The sequence below is a fragment of the Chaetura pelagica genome, unplaced genomic scaffold (genome assembly GCF_000747805.2).
Source record: "Chaetura pelagica isolate M959 unplaced genomic scaffold, ChaPel_1.0 scaffold21, whole genome shotgun sequence".
In the NCBI taxonomy this organism is placed as follows: Eukaryota; Metazoa; Chordata; class Aves; order Apodiformes; family Apodidae; genus Chaetura; species Chaetura pelagica.
This window is the reverse complement of record NW_009952251.1, coordinates 442,863-470,572: the sequence shown is the minus strand read 5'-3', so window position 1 is coordinate 470,572 and position 27,710 is coordinate 442,863. Positions and strand designations below refer to the sequence as shown.

The 27,710-nt window shown below is 36.7% G+C and overlaps 1 protein-coding gene across 1 annotated transcript in view; it reads right to left on the bottom strand.

Moving 5' to 3' along the window:
• Positions 1-27,710, bottom strand: part of ADAM23 (ADAM metallopeptidase domain 23) — a 95,287-nt gene that overhangs the window by 67,402 nt on the left and 175 nt on the right. Inside the window, exons 2-6 of the mRNA XM_010007375.1 lie at positions 25,221-25,269; positions 24,639-24,690; positions 16,031-17,304; positions 14,578-15,880; positions 14,281-14,432 (exon numbers count right to left, since the gene is read on the bottom strand). Of these exons, the coding sequence (XP_010005677.1) occupies positions 14,281-14,432; positions 14,578-15,880; positions 16,031-17,304; positions 24,639-24,690; positions 25,221-25,269 (2,830 nt within the window). The remainder of the gene's footprint in view (positions 1-14,280; positions 14,433-14,577; positions 15,881-16,030; positions 17,305-24,638; positions 24,691-25,220; positions 25,270-27,710) is intronic.

Sequence of the window (27,710 nt, the reverse complement as noted above, 5' to 3'; positions counted from 1 at the left end):
CCTGCTGAATGCTTTGCATAATTTCTGCTGTTAATTCCTTAAGCAGATTCTTACTTCCTAAGGAAGCTCCAGCAAATTTTCAGTCTCCCAAAGCACAGAAAGAATCACAGCCCAATACTATTTTACTAGTTTACTAAACTCAAACTGCCAGTGTCATAATGCAGCAGATGCTTCAGGGGATTACTTCTGCTGCGTCAGTTTGCTACAAAAGCAAATAAGACCCAAACAGTCTTTCCTGAAGTATTATGCACCCTTCAGTCTTCTTACTAAATTTCTGAACCAATATCTCAGCCACAAATCTCTAGAGCACAAAATAGTCTGAAGTCCTCACAACCATGGCAGTGGATACTCCCCTCTCACACCCACAGGAGCTGCACTCAGCCTGACCATGTGGATTGTCAGAACCCCCACTTGGGGGATGTGAAATTGCATATGCCCTTACCCTGCTGCTTCCATTCTTCCTCTCATGCACATGAGCTCACACTTAGTCACCCTTTGAAGATCTTATTATTTCTCTATGTGCATGTGTTCCTTGTGATTATCCCACTAGTTAACCATAAATTTAAACACACATTATTATTTGTTGCTGCTATGGAAATGTAGCATTTTTTTAAGACCTTGGAAATTAAAGCATCATTATTTTTCATGGTTGAAAAAGTGCTAGTTTTCCTATACTGCCCCCACTCCCCCAACATGTTTATTATTCAAAACCAATACTTCAAAAATAGCTTTCCATTATTACTTATGAAACAGCTCCTTATGGGGACTTAATTAATTTGCTTTTCTCTCTTAAGTTCCATCTGTATCTTAGGCAAAGAAATGTTCCAACCTTAACTATCTTCCACTTTCTCATCCTCTTTGTCCTGCTTTTTACAAATGGGTACCAGAAGTCTCATAAATAAAGGAGGTAACTCCCTTTCTCAATACTGTTGCCGTGAGAGACCAAAGCTTCCAATGCAGGATGATGCCAGAACAATTTCTTGCTGCAAACAAGTTGGAGTGGCATGGTAAAGTTGTCTGTATGCAGACATGTGCCAGCTACTTCTTGAAGTAAGACATCACCAAAAGTAGTTCACACCTCCAATTAAGGCTGTTGTGCCAACTACACTATCACAGTTACAGAATTTCACATAAATATTAAGAAAACCATAGGAATGCATTAACTTATAGCAGAAAATATTTGCTTCAGTGAGCAACTCCAGAAAATTAGCTGTTCGTACTTGTAGCTGAAAGGGACCAGTTGGCTGATAATCAAAGCATTGCAAGCATCCAGTACCTGAGCAAGAACCAAAATTAAAAGAAATCTGATTTCCAGCTAAATTTGGTTTCAGACCAAATCCTCCTCCCATAACAAATGCATACAAAGAACTTGGACAACAGAGCTGCCAATTAAGAGTTAAATCACAGAACTTGGATTCTTGTTAATTATTGTTATCATGTGCTGGTACTGCATGTAGCATTTGGAGTGCAAAAGCATTTATTAAATAAATAAACAAATACGCTTCATCTGGTAGACCCTGGTGGGTTGAAGCATTAAACAGCAGGGGAACATGCCCAAAGGTAAAATGCAGATTAACTGCACCATCCAAAGGACAATCTGTCCTCTGCGGGCCAAAGGCATTTCAAGGCCCTTTCAACTGGACAGTTTTTTCCTGCCTTTTTTTTAGTATATATATTATTTTAGCCCCATCCCAAAATTTACGTTGCTCTCCAAACTGTTGCATAATCAATGAAACTTCCGTTTACCAAAAGAATCCTGCTGAGTGCAAAATGTCTCTTTTTCCTCATTCTGCCTATAGTTAAATTGACTTTTATTGTAGAAGAGAAAACTGCTTCTAAACAGCCACAACCATCCATTGATTTGGTGACTGTTTAAGCTATACAATATTATACCACCTACAGTCTTCACAGGAGAAATAACAATAGCTGAATGGACACGGATGAGCATCACTTAAAAAAATAATCATGCTTAGAATGGAAGCAATGCAATCAGAGTTATGTAATCTCTTTTGCATTATTTTGCATTCTTATACCACAAGAAACTAATGCAATTCTATTTCTGCTTCAGAAAGGTTGGCTACTCAACAGTGCAGTTCAAAATGCCAGCCTGTTTTATGATAGCTAAAGAATCACCCTATTTTATTGATCCTAATTGTTTTAAACTTGACCTTCCCACTCTACTCTGCACCACAGTACCCAGACCCATGCCAGAAAGTATTGGTTACCATGCAGGAGCTACCATGCTTGAAGTCTCTCCCTGGTTTCCAATGATGGATACCAATCAAGGCTTTCAGACTAGTTACATTACCTTGAATTCTCTGTGGTTCTATTTTCAGCATTACAGCAACACTAAATCTGCCTTCATTGCTTTTTTAAGGGTTCCTTTTAGAGAGGCAAATTGCTGGACAGAGCTCACAGAGTACTCCTCTTTGCTGCTGGGCTACAGGGAAAGATGCTTTGTATTTAGTAATTGCCAGAGCAGGCCTTACAGTTGGGGCCATATGGTAAAACCCCTCAGCCTAGATTTAGATAAGTACATTAATAAGTTTAAAGTGACATTTAAATGCTGGTGCCTGGAACACTTTTTGGTTCCACACATATGGGTAAAGGCAATGAGTTGTGGAGCCAAGACTAGAATCTGTACTGGAAGCACTAATGTGCTTATTCAGTCAGGGTATAAAATGTTATTTGGCTTATATGAGCTTATTTGGCTTATATGAGCTGTCATACAGCTGAACTGCAGAGCTCAATTTTAAAACATTCATTATCATCCTAGCAATCTCCCCCACCCCCTCCAAAAAGAGCAAGGAAGAAACAGTCTTACATTCTCAGATGTAACTGTTTTAGAGAGGGAACATCTTTTGTTGGGCTGCCAAGCCTGAGTCATCCTTAGAGACTCATTTCTAAAAATGTGCACATAGGACTGTCAGCCGATCAGAAGCTATCTACTAACTTTCATAAAGATCTTACAGGTTTTAAAGCAACCTAGTAAAATTAAGACACAGTAACCTTTTCTTTACAGTGCCAAGCATTAATAAAATTCTCTGTTGCTGTAGTTATGAAGAGGGAAGATTTTTTATTCATGTAACTAGGTGATGGAGGAAATAATGTGCTCACATGGCAGGAGAATGCTCTCTGTGCAGATAGCGTATTTCCCACAGCTTGGGCTGCCCCATTTGCCACTCAGCTGCTCTCACCATGGTTCTGACACTGGATCTTTCAGGCCCCCAGCAGCAGCAACACAGGCGAGGAGTGATGGACTCTGAGAGCTTGTCCATCAGTATCACCATGAGCAAAAATGGGACCTTCTACTGGAAAGCAAAAGGGTAAACACAGAAGCTTTAGCAGCTGGTATACTGGAGTATTAAGATGACAAATACTAGGTGGTAACAACTTTAACTTCTAAAAAGTACAGGTTTCAGCCAAATAATAATCTTCCCTTTGAGATTATTTTCCTTGGTGAGGGCAGCCAGGTCTCTGCAGGTGCCCGTGTGAGCACCATATCATTATGTCTTTATCATCCCTTGGCTTCCTGTCATGTTGCTGTTGGAATTGAGGCACCTGTGGACAAGGACTTCGGATCAGCATAGGGATGTCTCCCCTCTTTGAACAGCTCTGAAGCACAGGAGCTCTCTGGGTTGCTTTCATGGTGGGGTGTCAGGCTTCACTGAGGGATTTTCATGTGTCAGGCAAGCAGTGTTTTTCCTGGCCTCTTCCTGGCTCCTTTGCAGCAATGCTATGCTGTCACTTCAGTGGACCTGCAAATAATGAAACAAGAAGTGCCAAATACTCATCCAATGACTCTCATACCACATTTTTCTCAGGTCTCAGATGGCTGTGTCAGGAGGAGACAGAGATTCTTTGCTGCCTCCCCTGAAAATTCTGTTTTAATGGAAGCAGCTGTAATCTCATTTACTCTGCCAAACCCCACCTTCACCCAGCACAAATTGCTGATGGGATCCAAATTAGCCTGACAGCAAGCCCTATTACCTTGCTCCATGCAGCTCCTGATGTAAAAAAAAATAGAAGAAGCAGGAGAAGAGGGAGAAGATGGCATACTGCCAACCCATGTCTTATGTCCAGGCAGAAAATGCTTACCAATAAATTAAGCCTTAAATACCAGCTTTCCTCTCACTTCAGTATTCATAAACCTACTGGCTGGATCTGGAATAAATGCTTACCAAAAGCTGCTGAGCACCCTCAGCATTCACTAATTTCAGAAGCAAAACATAAAATACACTGTAAGGACCAAACCTGGATGGAGCTTTACACCTAAAAAAAATTTTTCTATCTCCAATTTTTGTAATTCCTTCAAAATCCATACAACAGCTCTGTTATGTTCCATGAGCCTTGTCACAGGTACAGGCCTTCATGTTGGCACATTTTAAAAATAACCAGTAAGAAGATCCTGTTCTCATTTCTATAAAAACTCTCCTACTGATGATAAAAACTGGTTAATAATTTAACAAAGCAATCTGAGTGTTCTAAAAGTGGCATAGAACAGTTTATATTTAAAGAAAGTGCCTAGTTTAGAAGATTAATCTGCAAGAGAGGACTATTATTGAACAGAGAAAACAGTTCCCAAATCATTTGCATAGATTCCTGACATCACCAACTGTGGGTAGCTGTTGGCTATTAATTCCTCGTGCTGGTGACTCTCATGTTTAGAGAATGGCTCCACTGAGAAAAAGCTGGCTAGTTACAGACTAAAATATCACTTCACTGGAGGTTAATGCAGTTTGGCCCATATAATCAAAATCTAAACTCCACCACTTCACCCAGGCCTCAACAAAGCCAGAGTAAAAGTCAGGCCCCTGCAGTATTGAATTTTTTGAATATGAATTTGAATATTGATCCTAAAACTGGAAAAAAATGGAGTGTTTGTGTTTCTCTTGTGGGTTCTGGAAGGCTGCTTATCCTCACATTATTAAGAATCTCCATTTATATTGAATGGCATTTTTATTGATGTTAATTTCAGGTTACCAAACCTACCTCATAAATATCTAGCCAAGACTGGGACGAGCATCCAGGCCATTTAAATCTCTAAGTAACCATGCATCTTGATTTGAAACCAAAGAAGATCAAAACTAGTAACATGTTTAAAGTATTTTGCTTAATCATCTTACTTCACTTTTCTAACCCTTAAAACAAGAATAATACCAGTCTATTATTGAGAAATATTTTTAAGGATAAAAATAAAAATAAAATATAAATAAATATGCTTTTTTTTTTTCTATTTGGTTAGTGCATCCCCACAGCCTTCATACAACATCTTGCAATTAAAGGTATAAAAATATTTTTAAATGTTTTCTGACTGATACCTATATTTAAAAAATTTAATAATTTAACAGGGTTCTTTCTGTTTTGGTTTGGTTAATATATTATTTTTATTCTTCAGGCAAGTCCAATTTTATAACCAAATGTATGAATATGGAATACTGAGCTTCTGGACAGCTGAAAGTGAAGCCTGAAAGAAAAATTACAGTTCCAAGGCATTTTCTAATTTGGTTTATAAATAGATGGCTTTGACATACCACTCACAAAAACAAAGCTATAGTTAGCTTGCCTGAGGCAGCTGTGCAGCTGGGAGAAGAATGCACACTGGCAGCCTATCTGTGCAGTTGTCTGTGTTGTAATACTTGCTATCAAAATACTAGTTAAGAACACAGGAAGAATTAGCATTTTAGGTCTAGGCAGGATGATAGGAAACAGTCTTTGATTTTATGTTAACTGACATGTAAGCCATTGAAGAACATCAAGCTAAACATATTCTCAATCAGAAGCAGCAGGTAAAAACTCTAATGCAACTGGCCTTCTTGGGTGTTTTGGTGCAAGGCATGTAGACTCATGTAAAAATTGTTTCCCATGGTTGTAAAGCTTTTTTGCTATTGATAACTGTATGATAATGACACATATGTGTATATCAAACAAATGGCAAAAATACTCAGAGCATGATACCTCTCAGAATGGTACATTCTGGTTGGGGACTGATCCAGGCTCATGTCTGTCACTGGAGGTTTTTGTACTGACAACAGCTGCTTTCAGGTCAACCTTGAGGATTAATGTTCTGTTATACCTGCAGCATTCTGGCTCTGAAACAGCACAAATCCTTAAAGATTTCAGCTGAAGCTCAGAAGTAGATCCCCTTGAACCAAGAGAAACTTGCTAGTTTTCTCTTAGATGATTTGGGCTCTGACTTACTGGACTGATGCCCTATTGTCATCCATTGAGTGGAGCAAGATATAGCAATTCTGGAGGGTTTTTTTTATTTATTAAATTAATGTATTCAAACTGCAGAATTATGATCCACATCCAAACTTTCAAAAATCTCAGTTACTTCAACATAATAATTTGTCTCAGACCCATCTTTCAATGAAACACTAGCTGACAAATAAGTCCAGTGCATCCACAAATATGAATGGATAAAAACTTGATACCACACACTGAATACCACAAAGGTATTTTCAGTGTAGCAGATGTGTTTTGCAATTACAAGAGGAAAATTCTATGTGCATTAAGGCTGAAAAAGAGCAGGTATCCTCCCACAGATTTCTGAAATGCTACATGACCATCACTTAAGTCAAGTGCATTCAGTTTAAATATTAAAATAAAAAAAAAACCCACCACAAACTTCCCCTACAGAAGCATCCACACTTAGCATGTAAATACCGTCAGACATCATATTTCACAAACAAAATCTTTCTTCCTTGTAAGTACAAACCTGAGACTGTGATATAAATGATAGCGCTCTTCACTCTCAAGTAGCAAACAACTGTGAAGTCTTAGATTTATAGTCAGGAAACCCGTATAATTTAAAATATTTTAAAAAAGAACTAAGGAAAAATCCTCCGTTGAAAAAAACAAAACCAAACCAAACCTTAGCTCCTGTAGGATAAAAAGGAAGAAGTGTTAGGCCTTAGGAAGTTGGTTTAGAGGACTCATTTTGCCACAGGAGCCAGGTAAACCACAGCAAAACCAAAGCCTGCACAGGTGCTCATTGGCACAGCTTTTTGTCACAACCACCTTCTCCTTTATGGGCAAGGGGTTCAGTGCCAGCTTCCCCCACAGCCACTGCAGACTGTGCCAGCACACCTGGAGACACACAAAGACTGTGAAGTGTGTGTGCTTGGAGGTACTCAAAACCCCATGGCATGTGGCCTGCTCCAGCTGTGGCTGCTCTGAGCAGGGGCTGGACCAGATCATCTCCAGAGGTGCCTGCCAACCTCAGCCTTTACTGAAGTTCTGTGAGCTTAGAGGAGACAGTGGGAACACAAAAGTCGCCAAAATATAACTGTCAGATTTTAATTGTTTCCCCAAACACACACGAAGATGTGACTCTCTTACAGGAAAAACTGGTTGAAAATGGACTTTCGCCTCTCTGTGAATTAAAAAAAATTTGCTTTCCAATACACCCTAGAGTTAAGCGAAATAAAGGAAAATAGAGGAGTTGACACACTGGCTGCACCAGGGAGCTTCTGGCTGCACCAGGGAGCTTGAAAAGGATGAGGTAGGCAATAAAAAAAAGACCCAAGGACTGAAGACAGACAGGTGTGGAAGTCTGGCTGCCCTTTACAGTTTCTATTCAAAGACAGAGATATCTATGAAGGGACAGGCAATAGCTACATAATTACATAAAAGTACGTTCACAATACAGCCAAATGACATTCATCACACCCTACTCGGAGAAAAATAAAGATGGAGAACTCTGCGTTGCAGATGAATTCTTAATTTTAAAATGGGGGAGTGTGAGGGTGAAAGTGGACAGTTTCTATAAAGTTAGAAAAAAAAAAAAGAATAATACAGCTCCATTAGTGTGTTGTCTTTTAAGCTCTAAAAAGAAAAAAATGTTGTGCCTACCATTCATTTCACAAAAAACACTGAACACTAACATCTAAAATAGGAATACTGAAGGTAACTCTTGATAATATTGAACACTTGCAAGTTCTTTACATCCACAGGAAGCACTGTGTGAACATTAACTAATTGTGGTAGGTGAAGATATGCTGATTTTGACTCCAACATTATCCTGACCCCAGATCCATTCAAAACTAGTGTGTTGGCAGTAACTCAGGAAATGACAACTAGCTAAGACAGACTGGAAAACTGAAGTGTTAGACGTATTTGAAAATCCATAAAATATGTTACCAAACAGTCAGTACATTTATTTTAAATTGCATGCAGATTGATTCTAACGCCATTAAAACAAAAAGCACAAGTGCTTCTGTCATCATTTGGGCAACTGATTGATTAGTCACCCTTAGATCACAATTTTAACAGAGTTCCTTTCAGTGTTTGGAGATACCTGCTGGTAGCCACATACTGCCTTAAAACTTTTCTCTATAGCCTTCAAAAACAAACATATACCTATTATTTGTTGTAATAATACTTCCCCTGTTAGCAGTACCTAAAAGAATCAAAATGAGGAGCAGTAAAGAGAAATATTATCCATGTGTTAAGTAAATACAAGTAACACAACAAAAGACAGAATTCTGGAATCTTCCACCACAGGAAGTAAATGGATTTTGACACCTTTTGCAGAGTTTCAGACAAAACAAAGATAAACACTAGATAAGAAAACAAAGGTAAGAAAAGCTGAATATACATTGATCTAGTTCCAAGCTATACTTCAGGTCTTCTCCTCACTTCTTCCTCCCTCTTAATCTTAAATCTTTACTGCAATCAAAAGCAAGTCATGCACACACACTGCATTCACAAGGGATGCAACAGATATGCTGAGAACTATGGCTACCCCCTTCACTGTTAATTCTTACAGCACAACCTCCAGGCCTGCAGACAGTGTCTAAGCTCTCTGCCTGAGCTAGCAAGGATATATTTTCATTCTGCAACTGCCTTGTACAATATTAAGAATGACTAAATAAGCTATAACCAACATTTTCAGTTGCACCAGTGCCAACATTAAAGCAATATGACACAGCAAATACGAAAAGCTGATCAGCTTAGTACAGTGAAGTGTATTTTTATTTGAGGATGTGAGAGATTTGAAAACCCTGTTTATGAATGCTAATATTTGGGAAGAACTGTTTTCTGTTTTTCAGTTTTCCTTAAGGGAGAAACACTGACAAAGAAAAAGCCTGGCTTTAGAATCACTGACACTGTTAAACCATGTATGCTGCAACAATGATTTGTGTTGATGTATTTCATTAAAAACAACACTTCTCCATGTCAAGAAAATCATTACTTCCAGGACCACAGAAACACAGAAATTTTGTGCATCAAGACACTAATACATCAAATTAATCCAAAGTCAACTAAAACAATGTTATTAAATTAATAACAAATCTAAAATATTCCAGTTTGACCTGGAGCTCCATTGTACTGGACACAAGTACATCCCAAGATGCAACAGGCAGACATAAAATTTGGTTACAGTATCATGTTTGTAACTAAGTATTTAGATGGTTGAACAATATGTTGTGTCTTCAATGAACTATTATTAGACAGTAGTAATTACATTCAGCCAACTAGACAATACTTAGCCATCTTCAAGTATAGGTTGAAAACTGTAAAGCGTGTCCTGAAATTTTATTGATGGATTGCAGCTTCAGGAAACATGATGTCTATGCCTTTCAGCCATTTATTGATTCAAACTGACACATCTGTGTGCATTGTTCCTGTGAAAGATCATGCTCGGTGAAACAGACACTATTAAAACCAGCAAATTACTAAATTTAAGGAACCAAGGTATTCTACACAGGGTATTATATTGTTCAAGGTACCCCAGTATTCTATGTACCAGAAAAAAAAACTTTCAGGAGTACCTTTGCACACAGCTTTGAAGAGTTTTGCATGCATTGTAAGATCATAATCAGGATTTATTTCCTTTCAGAGAAGCCAATCCATTCTGTATAAAGTAGAAAGCTACTCAGCATTATGATACTTGTAGTTCCTGCCCTCATGTATTAACTGCACATTTTGAAAAAACTGTCTGTAAATTCTACAGGAATCTAGCTTGCCATGGGCTTAGTGCTTCTTGATTTCCTGCTGCCAACATGCAATTAGACATCTCAAATACATCCAGTGCTTTTTCAATGACATCCAAGGATGTCATTGCTTCAGTTGCCAAAGGATGGGAGGAATCTTGACTTCCCTGAAGTGAACAGAAGACTTAACTTAGGTCAAGATATACAGCTATCAACAGCTGCTTAAATTATGCCTGGCCTTCTTCAAAGTAGTAGGTTATTCTGTGGTGGTTTTCCCACAACATATTGTAGCACATAGTTTCAAGTTAAATTCCACTTCAGGAATAAAGAAACTACAAAAACATAAATTCAGTATTTTATTAAAACAAGATTTTTTTCTGCTGAAAAATTAATAAATTAATAACTGCAAAACATAAGCAAGCAAGGAACAAAACCTTCACTTCCAGGCATGCCCAGATCAGGTACTACAGAGCTTTTTGAAGAAGATGATCAGGAATGCTCTAATTCATAGCATATAAACTATTAAAGACAAAAATTCTGGGATTTTAATTGCATTAGCAAGTGAGATACATTTTACTTTTCTTATTTGTCCCCAAAAGAACAACAGTTGAAACACTTTTATTTCAAAGTATGAATCCAGATTACTCCATTCTCAGGGCAGAGTTATCCTAGGAAAAAATAGAAGGGAAGACAGCTAAAGAAATCAAGAGTCACTCCTGTTTTGAACTCCTTCATGAAGCCAGCAGGCTCCCAAGCACATACACCAGCTTGTCCTCTGCACTTCAAATCAGGACACCATCCACTTCTGTTACCTGTCACTGATCTACTTGCAAACAAAAGATCCTATCCTGTATTTTAGCTCTTCACAACATTAAAAAAAAAATCCAAATGCATGATGGAGGAAAAACACAGAAATAACAGATCTGAAATTAAATGAGCTGAAGATAGAGCATCCAGCAACTGCACTGGACAAACTTGTAGTAACACTGTACTCTTACAAAGTCACATTGTGTCCAAATGAACACAGATAGAAGATACAGAGAAGCAGGTGAAAAGTTATGGCATCACTCAAGAGTACCACAAAGTACATTACCACAAAGTACAAGAACATGAAAACAACAAAACCACATTCTCATTTGGGCATAAATTTAGCATGAAAGTTAAACACAACTTCAGATTAAGTCATAGTCTCATAATAAATGCAACTAAATACTTCATTTTATCTGAGTCCCAGACAGGAGCACTTTCATACTACAATTACAAGAACATTGGATGCAAACTTGTGAGAAAGAATTAGAAAGCAAAAAATCCTATCATAAAAGGAACTGAAGAACTGCTGGGTGCCTCAGCCATTTAAAGTTTTGGGGACTTGCTATTCTATTTGGCTAGCACTTGGCACAGTATGAGTGTGGGTCACACTCAAGGTTCACAATACAAGTAAATAATAAAAATCAAGCTGCTTAGAATGAGATTGTTTTAAAAGGCTGAATGAGTACTTTGTAGGGGAGAAACATTTTTTAAATTATTGAATGTATAAAAAACAAAGTATGAACTTGCAAAAGGTCAAAATTACATCTGCATGGAAGAACCGATAACATTTTTCTCAACTATTATAAAATATCCTGCATCTAACTCAAACCAATTAGATTTAAAAAGCATTACTTCATTCATTTTTAATTCAGTTATCTTTTCTTAGAGTAAGAGATGCAAGCACACTGACAAACATCTTTGTTCACTAACATGAAAAAAGAAACAAAAACACTCCCTCAACCCTCCCATCAATTTCAGTAAGAAAGTATTTTGGGTTTCAAGTTTTCCATTGGTGTAGACTTCACAATCCTGTTTCCAAGCTTCAGCCATGCTGCTGGTGAAAAGAATGGCAACAATGTGCTATTCAATAACAGCGGCAGAATCTGTATCATTTATCTGATTGGAAGGTGTATGACTAATTCATCAAGACCCCAGAAACCTCTTTTCTCCATCACGCACATGATTTTTGAGTGTTTCTGCCTCTCTTGTTTTGCACATCTCTTAATCAATTCCCTTTTCCAAAGCAGCTTCTATATTTACTTCTCATATCTGTGTCCCCTCTTTTCCTAGCAGTCATTGAGCATGCACACAAGAGGCTTCCAAGCAGTCAGAAGTGAAGCAGAGAATAACATCAAAGCTTCCAATAGATCTTACTTTGACACTACCAAGCACAAAAATGTTTTCAGACATTAGGGTCTGACTCCAATTAAAAATAAAAAAATAAGTTACATTTCATTCTTGCTGTTCTGTTGTGGGTTTGGTGGGTTTTGTTTAGTTTTTCTGTTGTGTTTGTGTTGTTGGGTTTTTTTGGTGTTGGTTTTGGTTTTTGTTTGCTTTGTATTTTTGCTTTGTTTTGTTTGGGTTTTTTGTGTTTGTTGTTGTGGGTTTTTTTACTGAAAATATATAGCTACACTTTTATTTAAATACAATATATCTTTTCCTTTTAAAAAACCCACCCTGACAAAGGAGTCTATTATATAAAAAATAAATTAATAAAAAAATAATTTAAAAAATACATTTAAGTCTAAAAACATTAGTCATTCTATAGTCTTCAAGGTATTTTTATTACTCAAGGTTTGAAGGAAAAGTGCTGGAGAAACACAAGCATGCAATGAATCAGTATGGAGAACAGTATTTTTGGCTGTAAACAATATGCACTAGTGACCTTAAACCTTATTCACACACAAAACAATGCTCTTCTCGTGTACAACATTGTGAAAAATAAGATGGAAAAAATTAGATAGAAAAACATTCTTGTATCATAAAAATATGTTAGAATGGGAGTTATCTATAGTTACTTTAAAGCTTTGCTTTAAAACAGTCTTTATCTAAAAATTTTCTTTTGCTCTATCTAAAAATTAGCCTTTCTATAAAAACCATTCCTTTAAAACTTTGCTTTAAAAAAACCTGGTTTATATTAGATAAAATATTAAATTATACAGGCACAATTAGTTAAGAGGGCTACAAGAACTCATAACCCTTCATTTTCCAGTGACTTGCAATACAGTCATAAGATTCTGTGTCCACTGGCAACAACAGGACAATTTATCCATAGAAATAAACTTTTCTTTCTAAAACATGTTTTTTTTAATCAATAATCTGTCAGACCATACTTAACCTGTAAAGGAACCTAGTTACCAGCTCACTTAAGTGCATGCATATCTTTTATTTATCCTGGCACATATACTGAAAAAAATCCCCAAAATATTTTTCAACGAGTAGCTTATGATGACAGCTCTTCTATTTCCTTCAGATACAGTATATTAAAATAAAGCATTTCAAAGTCCACCTTTATCTTAATCCAACCAGTGACCCTTGAGACTTCAGAAAATTACTCAAGAATAATTTTGTTTTCTCAGGGGAAAATGCACAGATGTTATGTTCAATTGTAGAGAGAGCAGGGTCTGGTCTTTTTTATGTTTTTCTTGTGTTCTGAAAGATGTATTGTACAACTATTGAATTTGCAAAAGCCTTTAAATTGATTATATAATACACCAAACTGCAGATTTACAAATCAGAGCCCTAACTCTGATTATATTATTATATGCTTAACTTAATACAAATTAACAATTTATATTGGATTTTAAACGATAGAAATATCTGCAAGACTGGGGTTTAGATCTCCTAAATACAATAAATAAGCTGTCATCATAATAACTATTAAAAAACGAAACTTTAATCAAAACACTAGTCTTTTTTGCCATCAAATCATAGTAGTTAAAGCATCAGTGGCAAAACATGAATCACTATTGAATATAATTGAAATTCAACAAAATATTTTAAACAAATATTCAAATATCTGCTCAAGCAGATATTTGAACTCTAATACATTTAGTTGGATGCTGCTTAAGGTTTATTAAAATTTAGTTTAAAGTTTAAAAAGAAAGTTCCAACTACAGCATACAAAAATTTAACCAGCAGTGCACCCAATTAAAATGAAAAAGCACAGAAACTCAAACTCACTGCTATTTGTTTGCATTAAAACTTTTCCACACCCCCCCAAGGAATGTGAAATATACCTACAAACTTAATCAATCAGCTATTTTAAAAACAAACACACAACCCAAATCCTTAACCTGTATTTCTTCTGGAATTTGAGATTTCACTGTAGCCACCACTAGTTGAACAGTGCCCTAGAGACACATCTCCTTACCAGCATGGGCCATTATTGCTTGATGAGAACCCAGTGACTTTTTCTTCAAAATAACTGCTTTGTACATAGTTCCAGGAAGTATGGCTTTCTAAGTGCTTTTCAACTCAACTGCACAACTTCTGCAGCTTTACACAGTACAACAGTGCAACACATTACATTCCCATATTCCAGGAACAAGAGCTGAGTTTACAGTTGTACGTTTCACATCAGACTTGTTTTGCACTTTCGGCAGATCTAGCACTTCAACTGTTTCATCTATGACTTCCTTTTGTTCCCTTTCCTTTTCCTCAATTTTTTCCAGGTGCTGGCTATAAAAAAAAAGAAAAAGTTCTTTTGGTAGCTAGCTCTCACCTAGTAGAACAAGACATTTTTTGTAGTAATGGTACAGTAGAAGTGCTTCTAGAGGGTTGGTTCACAGTGCCAGGGTGACTTTGATCTGTACTTATTTCCCACTTCCTGATTTCGGAAGAAGCTCCCTCTGGCTTCTTTGGGAAAGATTTGGACATGACTTTCTGCCTCTTTTCAGGAATCCCTGTGACAACTGTTGAGTTCAGAAAGGTCCGTTTTGGTTTCCTCCTCACCTTTAATTTTTTCGCATCAGGCTTTTCTTTCTTAAGGTGCTTTCCCACTGTAGTTTTCCTTGTCTGGCACCTACAGATGGAGAATGCAGATGATTTCTGGGAATGAGAACGAAGTTGCCTTCTCATCCCCTCTTTTTGTTGTTTTTTAGTTCTGGAAGGTTGCTTGCCTGTGGTTACTCTGTTTCCTCTCCTCCCAACAGCACATCTGACAGACATAGGTCCTGCAGCCTTTCTGGAAAAACCTGGTTCCTTATTAGTGCCTTCTTTTCTCTTCCATATTGCCTTTGGACTCTCCCTCTCTAGCTTCTCACTCTTGATGGAAGTCAGAGGAGTTTTGGTAACTCTGCTGTTAAATGGAGTTAATCTAACATCTGCTTCTACCGCAGACTGGTGAGAGTTCAAAGGTGAAATGATTACATGTTTAACAGAGTTCTCAGAGTGACCAGATACCAGACAATCTGTTCTTTCTGTGCAAACAGAAGACCCATATGCCTTTTGACTGGAGGCTGCATCATTCCCTTTACCTGGATCTGGCAGAAAAGATGCTGAAGATGAACTATAGAGGTCTGAGCAATCAAGTGACTTTGACGGTGTGCTTTCTCTCTGTGTGTAATTTAATTTCCTCATGTTTGCATCGAAGCTGAGACTTCTGAAAAGCTGTCGAACATGGGAGGGCTTTTTGGCTTTTTCTCCAACTGTACTCTTCGGTGGCATTTTCAGAATTCTATTTGTCAGTGGGTCATAATACTTAAAAGTGCACTGTTTGTATTTGTACCTTACAGAGTCCTTGCTTTCTGTGGAGTTCCGCTTTTTTCTCATTTTGGGAGTATCTATAGGTTTGCCTTTACACTGTTTTACCTCTGGGCATGAAAGTACATACACCACTGTCTTGGGCTGTACAGGACTCATAATCTTGCTATAGGACTCAGGAAGTTTAAGGGCACATAGTCTAGTTTTCATGTTTGGAGTTTTTTCATTCTCTGGCCACACAATGCTTGCTTTCTGATCAGCTGGATCAGATTCCCTTCTAGACATTTTTCTTTTTGCTACAGGGTAGTTCAATAAACTTGTTTGGGTGCCATGGCTGACTTTAACCACCTGGCATCTTGAAGCCAGGCGCCATGTCCTTTTCCGAGGCATTTTAAGAACTTGTGGGTTGCATAGTGTATCTGAGGCTAAAGATGGGTTATCAAAATCAGAGTCACCACTTAAAGCATCTTTAAATTCTGGCAACGCTTTAACTGATACACCTTCTGTTTTAGTAGCCCCAAGAATATTTTTATGTTTTTCATCCTTCTTTTTTTTCTTCATTCTCTTCCCTGTACAGTTGGCTGAGGATTCACTGTCGAAGTAGCAGCGAAAACGACCTTCCCTGAAATCACGTACAAGTTCTTCAATTTTTATATCATCTTCATACATTATTTGAGACCAAGTCTTTCCCACAAAAGAAGGAGGCACATGAGGCAGAGCTGGAAGAACTGGTTCTTCAGTATGAACTACAACACCCTGTTTCACTGCTTCTGTTTTGTCTATTGACTTATTTTTTAAAACAGAAGAGAGTTGCATTTCATAGTCTTTATCTTGCAAGCCTATTTGGACCTCTTTTAGGAATTCTATATCTTTTATAGCTGCCTTGGGTAAGTCCACTCCTGACTGAATAGGTGCATCACAGTCAAAACTCATTTCAGAACCCTCTAAATGAGTATGGTCCAGAAGTGATGAAAAAGTTAAACAGGGATTATTCTCTTCTTTGAAATAATTTTTTTTAGATGTATTTCCATGGCAGTATTTCAAAATAACATCTTCAATAGTTTCATCCACTGTACTTTCATAATCTCTGTTTGCCTTCATGTTTTTGCATCTTGCTAGTTGTGGGGAAATCCCAAGATGTAGGGAGCTCCTGATACTCCCAGTATCCCTGAGATGGAAATCAGACACCAAAGTTTCATCCTGAGTTTGCAAACCATCTCGTTTCGAGAGAGATTGACCTGAGGTAATACATAAAGAATTGCTGTGGCTGCATATAAGATTCTGATGAGAAACTGAAGGGTGTTTTGGGTGAATTAGTGCTGGAGGAATCAAGCATGGGTTCAATAACACATCACTCCTGCATACCTTCATTCCTGTTTTATCACATCCACTATGCGGAATCAGATTTGATGCTGCCAAATTCCTAACATTTTTTCCTGTTTTAGGATTAACAGAAGAACTACGGATTAAAGGATTTACAGAAGAATGCTGGGGTACAGAGTTTACAGCTGTAAACTGGCCTCCATAGCTATGATTTGCAGTTTGAGTATCTTTCATGGTATCCCATTTCTTGTTGCTACAAATGCCCACAAACTGCTGTGATGGTCTTGTAACACGTTCCTGCTGCCTTTCTAGTTTTTTAATACATGCTTGTGCTACAGACGTTTTCTTTGTGCCCTCATGAGACACGCATGGAGCAGAAGAGCTTATTTCACCAAAAGACTCCCGGTCTTTGCTGGAAATTTCCTGTCTGCCTCTGGTCCTCTTTTTCTCCATCTCTTCTGGGGACAGGCAAGCAATTCTATCAGCCTCTGGAGTGATGGGGAGTGGCATGTCATCATAGGTTGGCCTAAAGAGGAAAGAAAAAAACCCCACTTCATATAAATACTGTAAATATGCTTAAGATTTGTCAAGCAATAGTGATTTTAAAAAAAAAAGAGTAATTACCTAGAGTGCATCACACCTAATGGACAAATTCAAGACACCAGCTCTGCTACTTTAGCAGAGATACTCCATTTCAAAAAGGGTGGAGGGGGGAACGTTCTACAGAGCTAAAGATAACAATTCAGGCATTAGTTGGTTACCCTGTTCATGCAACCAGCCATTAACAACAGCCAAACACAATAATTGCAATAATTTTATAAATACAGAAAACATGAAAGAAATAAATGTATTTCCTTTATTTGAAGTTGTGAGCTTATAAAGAGGTTATTTCACTGGTAAAACTATCATTAATTAATATTGAGCTTTTGTAGAGGAACAGAAATTATAATATGGCACAGTGTAAAAATACTATTGAGTATAAATGCCCCTTTCCCTACAAAATGTGCCTGCCTGGTACAAACTCTACACGTTGCCAAGGAATTCCATGCTTACTGTTTCTCACAGACATACAACAGCTTCTGACTCACTTCTATAAGAAGCCAAGCTATGATTGTTCAATTTCACTGTGATAACAGCAGATTTGTATATATTCTGTAACTGGCAGTTTTGTCTTAAGGACTACCTCAAATACAAATGTTTATGTCTTGCAGAATTAGTAGAACAGACAGACAGGGACTATTTCTCTTACACAACCCAGGAATCCATGAGGCTTCAAAATGTAACAGCTGGGAAAATTCAATTACAACAATTTAAAAAAAAAATTAAATACAACTGAGCACAGAATATTACACTTCATTTGCAAGTTATAACCTGGCCTTGTGAGACCCAAATAGATGCTTATTTTAATACACAGCAGACAGCCATATATCTCTTATGGTAGATATGTAGTACACATGGATGTCTGGTACACATCTTCTAACAGAACTATCGTGAATATATCTTATTCTACAGTAATTCCTTGCTTATATACATCCAGCTTCCACATTTACTGAAAGTTTAAAAATCTACCTGGAGCCAACAGAATGAACAATGCTTAATAGTGAACATCTGCAGAAGTCCTTGAAGGACTCAGGCTTTAGTTTTTAATAAAGCCAGCTGAGACCAAGCAAAGTTGTAGCAAGTATTTCTAACTAGCTACATCACACTGAGAAAGTCACAAGAGAACTTATGTGAATAAAGCTATGTCTCAGCCTTTTACTAAAAGATGACAGATAAAACAAGAACTCTCACCTTGGAAGAATTGTTTTATACCTGAAAATAATTACGGGTTTGGCCACTGTTTCAAAAAACAATTATATCAAAAACTTACATTTGAACAACAGATTTAAGATTTGGTCCAGAAAAGCATACTTCATAGTATTACCACCATAACAAACAAAGCTCCTTACCTCACCTCCCGCCAATAATATTTGAGAGCACCTATTTCAAACTTCAGGATAGGACTAATGATCCACCATTAGATTTTGTTTTGTCTCTCTCTGAACCACTAACAATTAAGAAAATGGTATTCCAGCCAGCTACATATTAATTTCATCACCATTTACTCTCCAGCCACATTTTCCTGGGCTTGCTTATAAACCTCATACAAGAACATGCCAAAAGCTGGGCTTTTGAGAGATGGCATGATAGATGTGACATGACAGCACACCAAGATGGATGATTCTCCTCTATTCACAAGGTATGTTATCCTGTCAAAGAAGGAAATTAGGATGACCTAATGTAATTTTTCTTGACTAAATCACCAGTAACCATTACTCACTACTTCATTGTCTTCTAGATTGTTCGGAACAGCTTGGTTATTCAGTTCTCAAGGAAAGACTGTAATTTAAGCAAAGTCTGGAAGCAGATCTTCTTTTTTTCCCTACTGATAACTGACAATTGCTACATTTGTTTTTTCACTGTCCTTCTAAAACATCATACATTCATCATGGCCTCTCAAAAATAATCACTAACTCCCAGACTACTTCACAGAGTACCAAGTAATGTGACTGCTGATAATCCTATATACTGAGGTCAATGTGAGGAGAACTACAGGGCCACTAACAGTCATAAACAAAACAGCTTTTTAATGCAAAATAGCATGGGAACCAAAGTTATTAGAAGACAAAGTTCTAAAAGGTATTTCACAGTGCAGGGACTGAAGTACTGTCCATATTATTCTTCATTCACTAAAGTGAGGTACCTATCAAATATTGACTGTCAATATTTGATTTGATATAGTGGTGCAAGTTTTATTAACACATATCCCCCCAAAAGATGGTATTACATACTCATACCTATGGCTCCATAGGTAAAGTTGAGTCCAGGTTCTTCCTGAGTCAAAACATTAAATGCTGAAAATTCAGATAGCAAAAGCTAACCTTTGTTTACCTTCCAGTAGTTAAAATGTAAAGGTCACCATGCCCATCTAATTTGTTATAATTTCACACAGTATTCAAAAGCACGTACAAGACACACATGTCCCCATATCTGTAAAAACAGTGTGGGGGGAAAATGTGTGTGTATGAGTGAAGTATGTGTAAATGCATAAACCCTTACATACTGTAATAATACAAAATTTAAGTGAAAGTAAGGAAATTAAAGTGGTACCTGTCATTGCTCATGCATACCAGAGCAGAAATCTTACAGAAGACATGGTTGTTTTGGTCAAAGGAAACAACAAAGCAAAAACAGACAACTGAGATGCCAATTATGGTTTTCTTCCTAACTGTGAAAGAGGTTTAATTGATACCTGCCACAGTCCTTGGTTTTATGCCTGGTAATACATGTGGAATACAATAACAGGATCAAAGTCTGAAGAAAAAAAATGCCACAACAAAACTTTTCTATTATAAATAATTATAGTTACAAAAGACTGGAAAGTGATAAATACATTGCTGACATTTAAAAATATAGTGAAATTACAGGTGGCAATATGAAGTTTCATACCAACTAAAACCTTTTAGAGCTGTACCTGGCAAGTTAGCTCAAGTAGCAACCATTACAATACAATAGATGGAAGATTATAAGATCTAGCCACCATCTAGCTTTCTCAGAAGATAAAGCTGTATCTCACTAGTCTCTGGACCATATATTAGGCAATGATAAAGCAGCAGATACAGAAGAAAATGTTTACTATTTTGATATGCAAAAGGCTTTCATTAAGGTCCCTGGGAGTCTACAAAAAAGCTAAATAATCTTTAGGGGAGGAAAAAAACCCAAACACCAAGAACTGGTTGGTAATATAAAACAGCCTGATATATCACTCACCATCACAACAAAAGATCGGAAGCAGAATATCCTCCAGTTCAGAGTAAGTTTTATTACTTACTTGCCCCTTTCAAAATTTTTAAGAGTTAAATATTAAAATCTTCAGATGACAAAGAAATGCTAAAAGGATCCTCTGAATAATTCAAATAAAGGAACACGATAGAGGTGCTCAGTCAAATTTTGATAAACAAAGAATAAAACTTACAACACACTTTACATAAACCTAACCAGCCACATAAATTTACCAACAGCAAGATATAACCCCTCCCTGCTCAAGATGCATTATTTTAAAAGAAAAGAAATAAATTTTTTTTACACAACCTGCAATATTCCTTGTGTACTCCAAAACCACAACATTTTTCTCAGTCAAAGGGGTGTCTGTCATCTTTTAGAATACATTGGAACTCTGGTTATCCAAGAAAAGGGAATAGAACTCATCAGCATACAGATAAAGGTTATTGGACTGACTAAGCAAAAGGAGAAACCTCATATAATATAAAATTAAAATAAGTATAGGATTGTTTACATTATTATATGAATGCATTGTAGCAAATACATCAGACAATCAAACAGTGCCTGTGAGGTGAACTGCTGTGCCCTGCTGCTGCATGCATTCTTGTCCACCTAAGCTTTGAAAGCACCTTTGTTCAAACTTCAAAATCTTAAAGGTCAGAATTAGACCTAAAGGGACAAAGGTTGTAGAAATAACCTTCTAATTTTATCACTTTAGAGTTCTTCCACCATTGCATTCAACACTTGGCAACTGGATACTGCTGGAAGGCTGCATATAGGACTAAGATTTTGGTATGGATTAATTACAGCAAATTTCTAGGCTTCTAGCTCACTTAACAGCCTATTTCCGATTTTCAAAAATAACTTCTACCTCAGAGTAATTTGCTTATAGGGAACAGAACTACAGTTCTATACAGTTAGGAACTTCTGAGTTTTGCTAAAAATTACTCCCAAAAGATTTACTCTCTTAAATGTTCAATAGTATTTCTTTATGTAAAAAATTTCCACACCAAGAGTTTCAAGGACGGACTGAATTGTTGGTTTGTGTTTGTTTCGTTTTTTTTACTGGAGGAAAGGGCAGAACACAAATATCCTTTAAAACTGAGTATAAGGCAAAGCTCTGATGATTTTTTTCCTTTTTCCACATCACTAATAGGTATTCTGGTTCTAAAAAACAAATGAAGTCCCACAAATATTTCTATAACCCTTTTAAATGACACTCAAGATTCCATGTGTGAATTCAGCTAAACAGTAACAACAGGTATTTAAGAACTAAGTTAAAGTGTGTATCAATCCAAGTGTTTTTATGTAAGAAAGAAGATAATCCAATTCTTACACCTCAGATGTCTGTTAAGAATGTGACTTTTTTTTCCAGTCATTTTTCAGAGCAGGATTGCAACATAAATCTATTCACACTTCATTTTCCTTCTTTGCTTTTCTTTCTCCAACTCTGGCTATATTTGGGATTACTCTTCCCTCTTGTCCCTCCAGCTTCATCTAGATTTTGTACATCGTTTTTCTTATTCCATTCCTTTTTCCAACTATTAACAGTAACATAGGTAGCTTGTTTTTTCCTAGGTAGCAGATTTTGTTCAAACACCTCAAGAGAGTGCTATTTTCATTTGAATGTTTTCTTAAAGTGAATCCTGTATTTTCTCCATGGCAAAAAAAAATGTTAAGGGTTAAATTGGATTGTTTTATTTGTAGTGATGTGTATCTTTTGTCTGTCTTGCAGAACATAACAAATGAGGAATGAGATTTGATTGGTTTCTGTTAATCTACAGAGAAAAACTTATCACACCTTCTTATCACTCTTAAACATGCACATGATAAATAAAAAGAACACTTTAAAAAATCTGATCATTAAAGAATTGGCCAATTAATGTAGTCCACATAAGTATTAACTGAATGTTGTGAACTGCAAGGATAATGAAAAAATAAACATCTAAATATTCATCTGACATCCTATATGAACAACAAATCAAAATTATTAACTCCTTCAAAACACACCATAAAACATGCTGATAAGATTTATACGTAAAGCCCAGTATTATAAAAATTATAACAACATATATAGAGCCTAAATTATAATAATTTGTAAATGCATATCAGATTGTACAGTCTGCCATTATACCTAATGATCTATATATTCCTTTTTTTCAGGTATCCCATTTAATTGCTATCTAGAGTGTTATATCAAATTCTAAACTAGTGAAACAAATCTTAAAAGTGCAGAGGCAACAGAAAAGCAATATTCTAAGAGCATGTTTGTATAAATACACTCCTTTCTAAACTGCCTTTAATGTGAAAGTTTCACCTCTAATGGGAAAAATGTATTGCTCAGCGGAGAAACAGAAGAAAGAACTCTTAACACGTGTGTTCTACCAACACATTTAAAAAATAAAAAATAGCCAGCTGTATTTTACCTGTTGTCATGGTATCTGTGGGGATGATGCTGTAAAACATCTTGCAGGAAACGCTCCATCAGGCTACTGGTACCCATACGATTCCTACAGTAAGTGGTAAAATGCCTATGCTGGGAGCTGAAAACATGCTGGTGAAAGATAAAACAGATGACTAATTTAATACTGCTGTTAACACACTGGCCTGGTTAAAAAAAATAAGTTATCAGGTTAAACATCACACTGGTGCTACAAAAAGATTTAAATAAAATTTTTCAGGCTTTTCTACTTTAAGGTCTTGATTCAATGAAATTTTAAAGCATGTTTAGGGAATCTCAAATAATACTAAAATGTGCTGAAGCAGCTTTCTAAGCTGGAACCTAAATTAGCAGCTCTGACAGCTGCTCACAAATCTCTTGTAACTAGTATAAATACCCTAAATGCATCTATATATTACTATTAAAATATTATTCAACTTAATACGAGTAAACATCCCGTAATTCACTCGAATTAAGGAGAATTTTCATAAGCATAGAAAATTAAATAGGCTTCTACTTTCTAAAGTCTAAAAGACCAGAGGCTGTATTAGAGAACAGAAAAGGAAGCAGTTGATTAAATGTCTTCAGCCTTGATACCTAATCCTAATAAAGTATTAACCCTAATACTTTACAATATCTACAGACCTCACTATTAGAGCCACAGAAATAAACCTATTTGATGCAATGCACAGGGGTGTGCCACCTCAGAAAAGCAGACTGCAGTAGCCATGCCACTCCACCCTCATCTTTTTCACAGGAATGGATAAGAAGGGTATCTTCTTCTCAGTGCATAGACTGTACAATTAATAAATTTATTGTTTTTCATTCAGTATTGGTTATTCAGTGAGACTGATATTTTATAAGCTGATAAAGCCTTTTGGTACGCCTTGCTTTTTGTTGCTGAATTATGTAGAAGCCTTCTCACCTGTTCCAGATTACTGTAGTGTACGTGGCAACAGTTGCAGTATCCTTGTCTGTTTTGCACAGTAGATAGTCTAGGCTGAGGATGTTCTTGCCCTCTTGTGTGTAAACTGAAAGAAACAGGCAATATTACCAAGGAAAAAAATGAGAGATGTTGCATTGTTTAATTCATGTACTCAATGTGGAAATGCTAAATACTATTGTACTATAGAGCTGGAACAAACTTGCAAGATGAATGCTTGTATTTCAGAATTGTAATGTCAAGTAGGACTACATACTGAAAGGTATTCCCAAGCACATGTCACTAAAGAAAAATTTTCTGAAATGCAGAATAAAGGATAACAGGTTGAAGGCACAGCTAACACAAATGTTAACTTGAGTTGGCTGAAATTGGAAGAGAACTGTCTCTCCAGAAAAAGGCAGAGTTCATACTTTCATTCTTCTGGGGTTTTTTTTAGAATTTTGAAACTTGAAAAAAAAAAATAGAGCAAAGACAAAGAAATCTTGACACCCACACATTAGTTTTGGGCGCTACAATGCACATTCCCACAGTTTTTAATAGTATGTGGGTAGAAAATAAGAAGGACCTCCATTACACGTAACGTTAAAAAACAGATTGTTCCTGGTTTACTTTGTGAAAGAATTAAACTAGATGCCATTTAAATCAACTAACTTACCTGCTGCTGCTGTCCTGTTGCATAGAGCCTTCAATACCATGTCTTTCAATTCCTATAGAAAACAAAACAAAACCCCAAAACAGAGTATCACAGAAATGGAATAGAGTTACCTGCAATTAGTTACTTGTCTTACATTGCATTTATCAAAACTAATACTTTAAAGGAAGACTAAAAGCTCAGTAAGTTCAAGAAAGCATGTATAGTGAAATCCTTTTTTTCATCCAAGTTCCTCTAAGAGCTTCATAAAATAAACTTTACTCCTTCATGGCTGAGGTAAGTGGAATTTTTCTACTGATTTCTCTGGGATCAAGACTAGGGAGTCTACATTTATACTGCTACATTCATGACCACCAAGACAAAATGCAGTATGTCTTACACAGCTTATTGTAGGACCAGAAAAATACATATACATGGAACCTCTGTGAATGATTCAGAAATAATTTATTCAATGTAAGTTCCATAATGAAATTTGGAAAATCGAAGTACGCAATTGAAACTTCAAGGTGAACTAACACTTCCACTGTTAACTATTACATAAAAAAATAATAATTGCAACAAAAACATCTACTTTAAACTTCTCACCTTGTGAAGAAGCAGAAGTTTCATCAGATGGTTTGATTCTGTCAAACATCTGTAAGTAAAAAATAACTGAGAATAAAAAACTTCAAATAACACACATTAAAGCCCATACTCAAGTTCATCCTTCAGTCCAAGCTCTAAGCTGTTCAGAAGCACTACATTGTTTCAGGTATAGACCAAGACTTGACTTAAATAAAGTTGCATTGTAAAAATAAATAAATTTCTGCTTTACTAAGTTACCCTAATACTATATTTAACAATGCATGCTAGCTTTGATAGAAGGAACTGATTTCTGATCTAATTAATAAAGTCAAATACTGTACTTACAAATAGAGCTTAAGATTTTTGTAAGGTATTAAGCAATAACCTTGTCAAATTCATTTAATTACTTAATTTCCTAAGTTACCTTTAAAAGACAGATGAAAGATGTATCCTAATAAAGACCATACAAGACTTAGCCCACAGAAAACAATTACCCAGGCTGAAAAGTAATCCTTATTGATAAAAAGACCTGCAAACCAACACTGAATCCCATAATTTTTAATTAAAATATGACTGCAACAAAATGCAGTCACATGCTTTATGGTTCTCAAATACAAAGAGCTTCCAAGTTTCACACAGTCCTTTTACATTATGGAATCCAAGCATAAAATCAACTTCCTAGTACAAACCTTAGAGTTGTCAACGTTCTTCATCCACCAAAGCTGAGTCCAGATCAGCAAGCAATAAACAGGGAACACAAGGCCATTTGCAGTGCAGGACACTTATATTTTCTCATCCCATCTGGCAACAGAGAAGTTAAAGAGTCTTTTAAAATAGAGTTAATAATGCATGTTTTTCCATGCCCTAAGGCACATGATTTTTTCTGTACCACTCTGCAAACACATCCCTTAATAAAACGAATAAATATATTTTTTAAGTCTGCAGTACATCTTTTTTATTACTGAAGTTATTTTGACAATCTTTCCTACATAAATGTTAACCATTCCTTCTGGAATAATTTTGTTCCTTCTTGCTTCTTCATAGTGCCTGTATGTTAAATATTGTTGTCATTTTGGATGCTAGCACTCATGAAATTAAGTACATTTCTTCAATAACAGAAAACAAATTCCTCAGTACTAACCAAACTGAATTTAATCTATTTTGAGCATTAACCTGGTCAGAAAAAAACAATGTTTTGTTTTGCTTATGTTATAGAAACTACTTTGGTATTGCAATAGTACATTAAGTATGTGTGTGTATATATATATACTTAAGATAAAGCTACAAATGCGGAACATAAAAGAGTGTAGAAACCACAGACAAGGAAGGCTACCTCACTGAAAGGGCTGTCAGTCAGCTGGGACACAACCTCTCACCCCTATTCACTGCCCCAAAACTGGATTAAAGCACCTTCACGTACAAATATCTGAGATGCTAGGCAGTGGCAACTGCAACATGTTGGAGGAAAACTACTACAGTTAATTGGAATCATTTCAACAGTGCACTACTGAAAGTTCACTCAGCTTCAAGTAAAATTCTGCAAGTTATATCCCTAGCTTGAGACACACACTCGTGGACATTTAAATTGAGCTAGGAGCGCAGTCACTTTAAATAGCACGTATATGAGGAAAACCATACTGAAATTACTCCAGTCTAGATCGCCTCACCATCCTACAGTTCAAGAAGATTTGATAGATCAGATCTTCTCACTGGAGGAAGGGTGTGTTAGGTAAAACTTGTAGAAGCCTGGCTATTGTTCAGTAACTGACAAAAAAGCCCTGACACCTGAGTAATATCTCTCAAAGACACGTACAAAGCTGACAGGAGAGGAAAACCTATACGTACAAGATTTAGCTTAAACATTTTACCACCCAAAAATCCTGTAAATTCTAACAAATATAAAAGCAACTGGCTACATACAGAAATGTTTGATGTGGTATATTTTTAACCAGGCTACTTTAGCCATCCCTTAACACAAATTCTTCTTTTCCGTTTTATCAAATTACTTTGTGTACAGCAGCCATAGGATGGAAAAGCCTCAGACACACCCACTGAACAAAAGAAACCCATAAAGAGGCAACCAAAAGGTATGAAACGTACACATATATTTTAAAAGAATAAAACAAACAAAAAAATAAATCAGTGGTGCATTTGGGCAGTATACAGAAGTGCCAAAGGCATCGAAGAAGCTCTCCAGATAGTGTCACCCTCGCACTGCAACAAAACATAAGCCAAAAGGGGCAGGAGGGCTAATTAAAACTGCTCCAAAAGCACGTCACGAAACCTCTACCGCCCCTTCACCTAAGAAAGTCCGTGTTGGGTAGACAGAACAACAAGAGGGAAAACTGCCTTTAACACAGGTATTTGCCTTCCAACGGCATCAGCACAAGCAGGGAGGAGGTTTCAGGAGCTGCTTTTCCCCATCCCCGCGCAGCCCCCGCTCGGGCTCCGGGCCCCGTCCCTGTTGCGCCGTGACCCGCCGAGCGCCGTGTCCGCGCTTGCCCCCGTGCC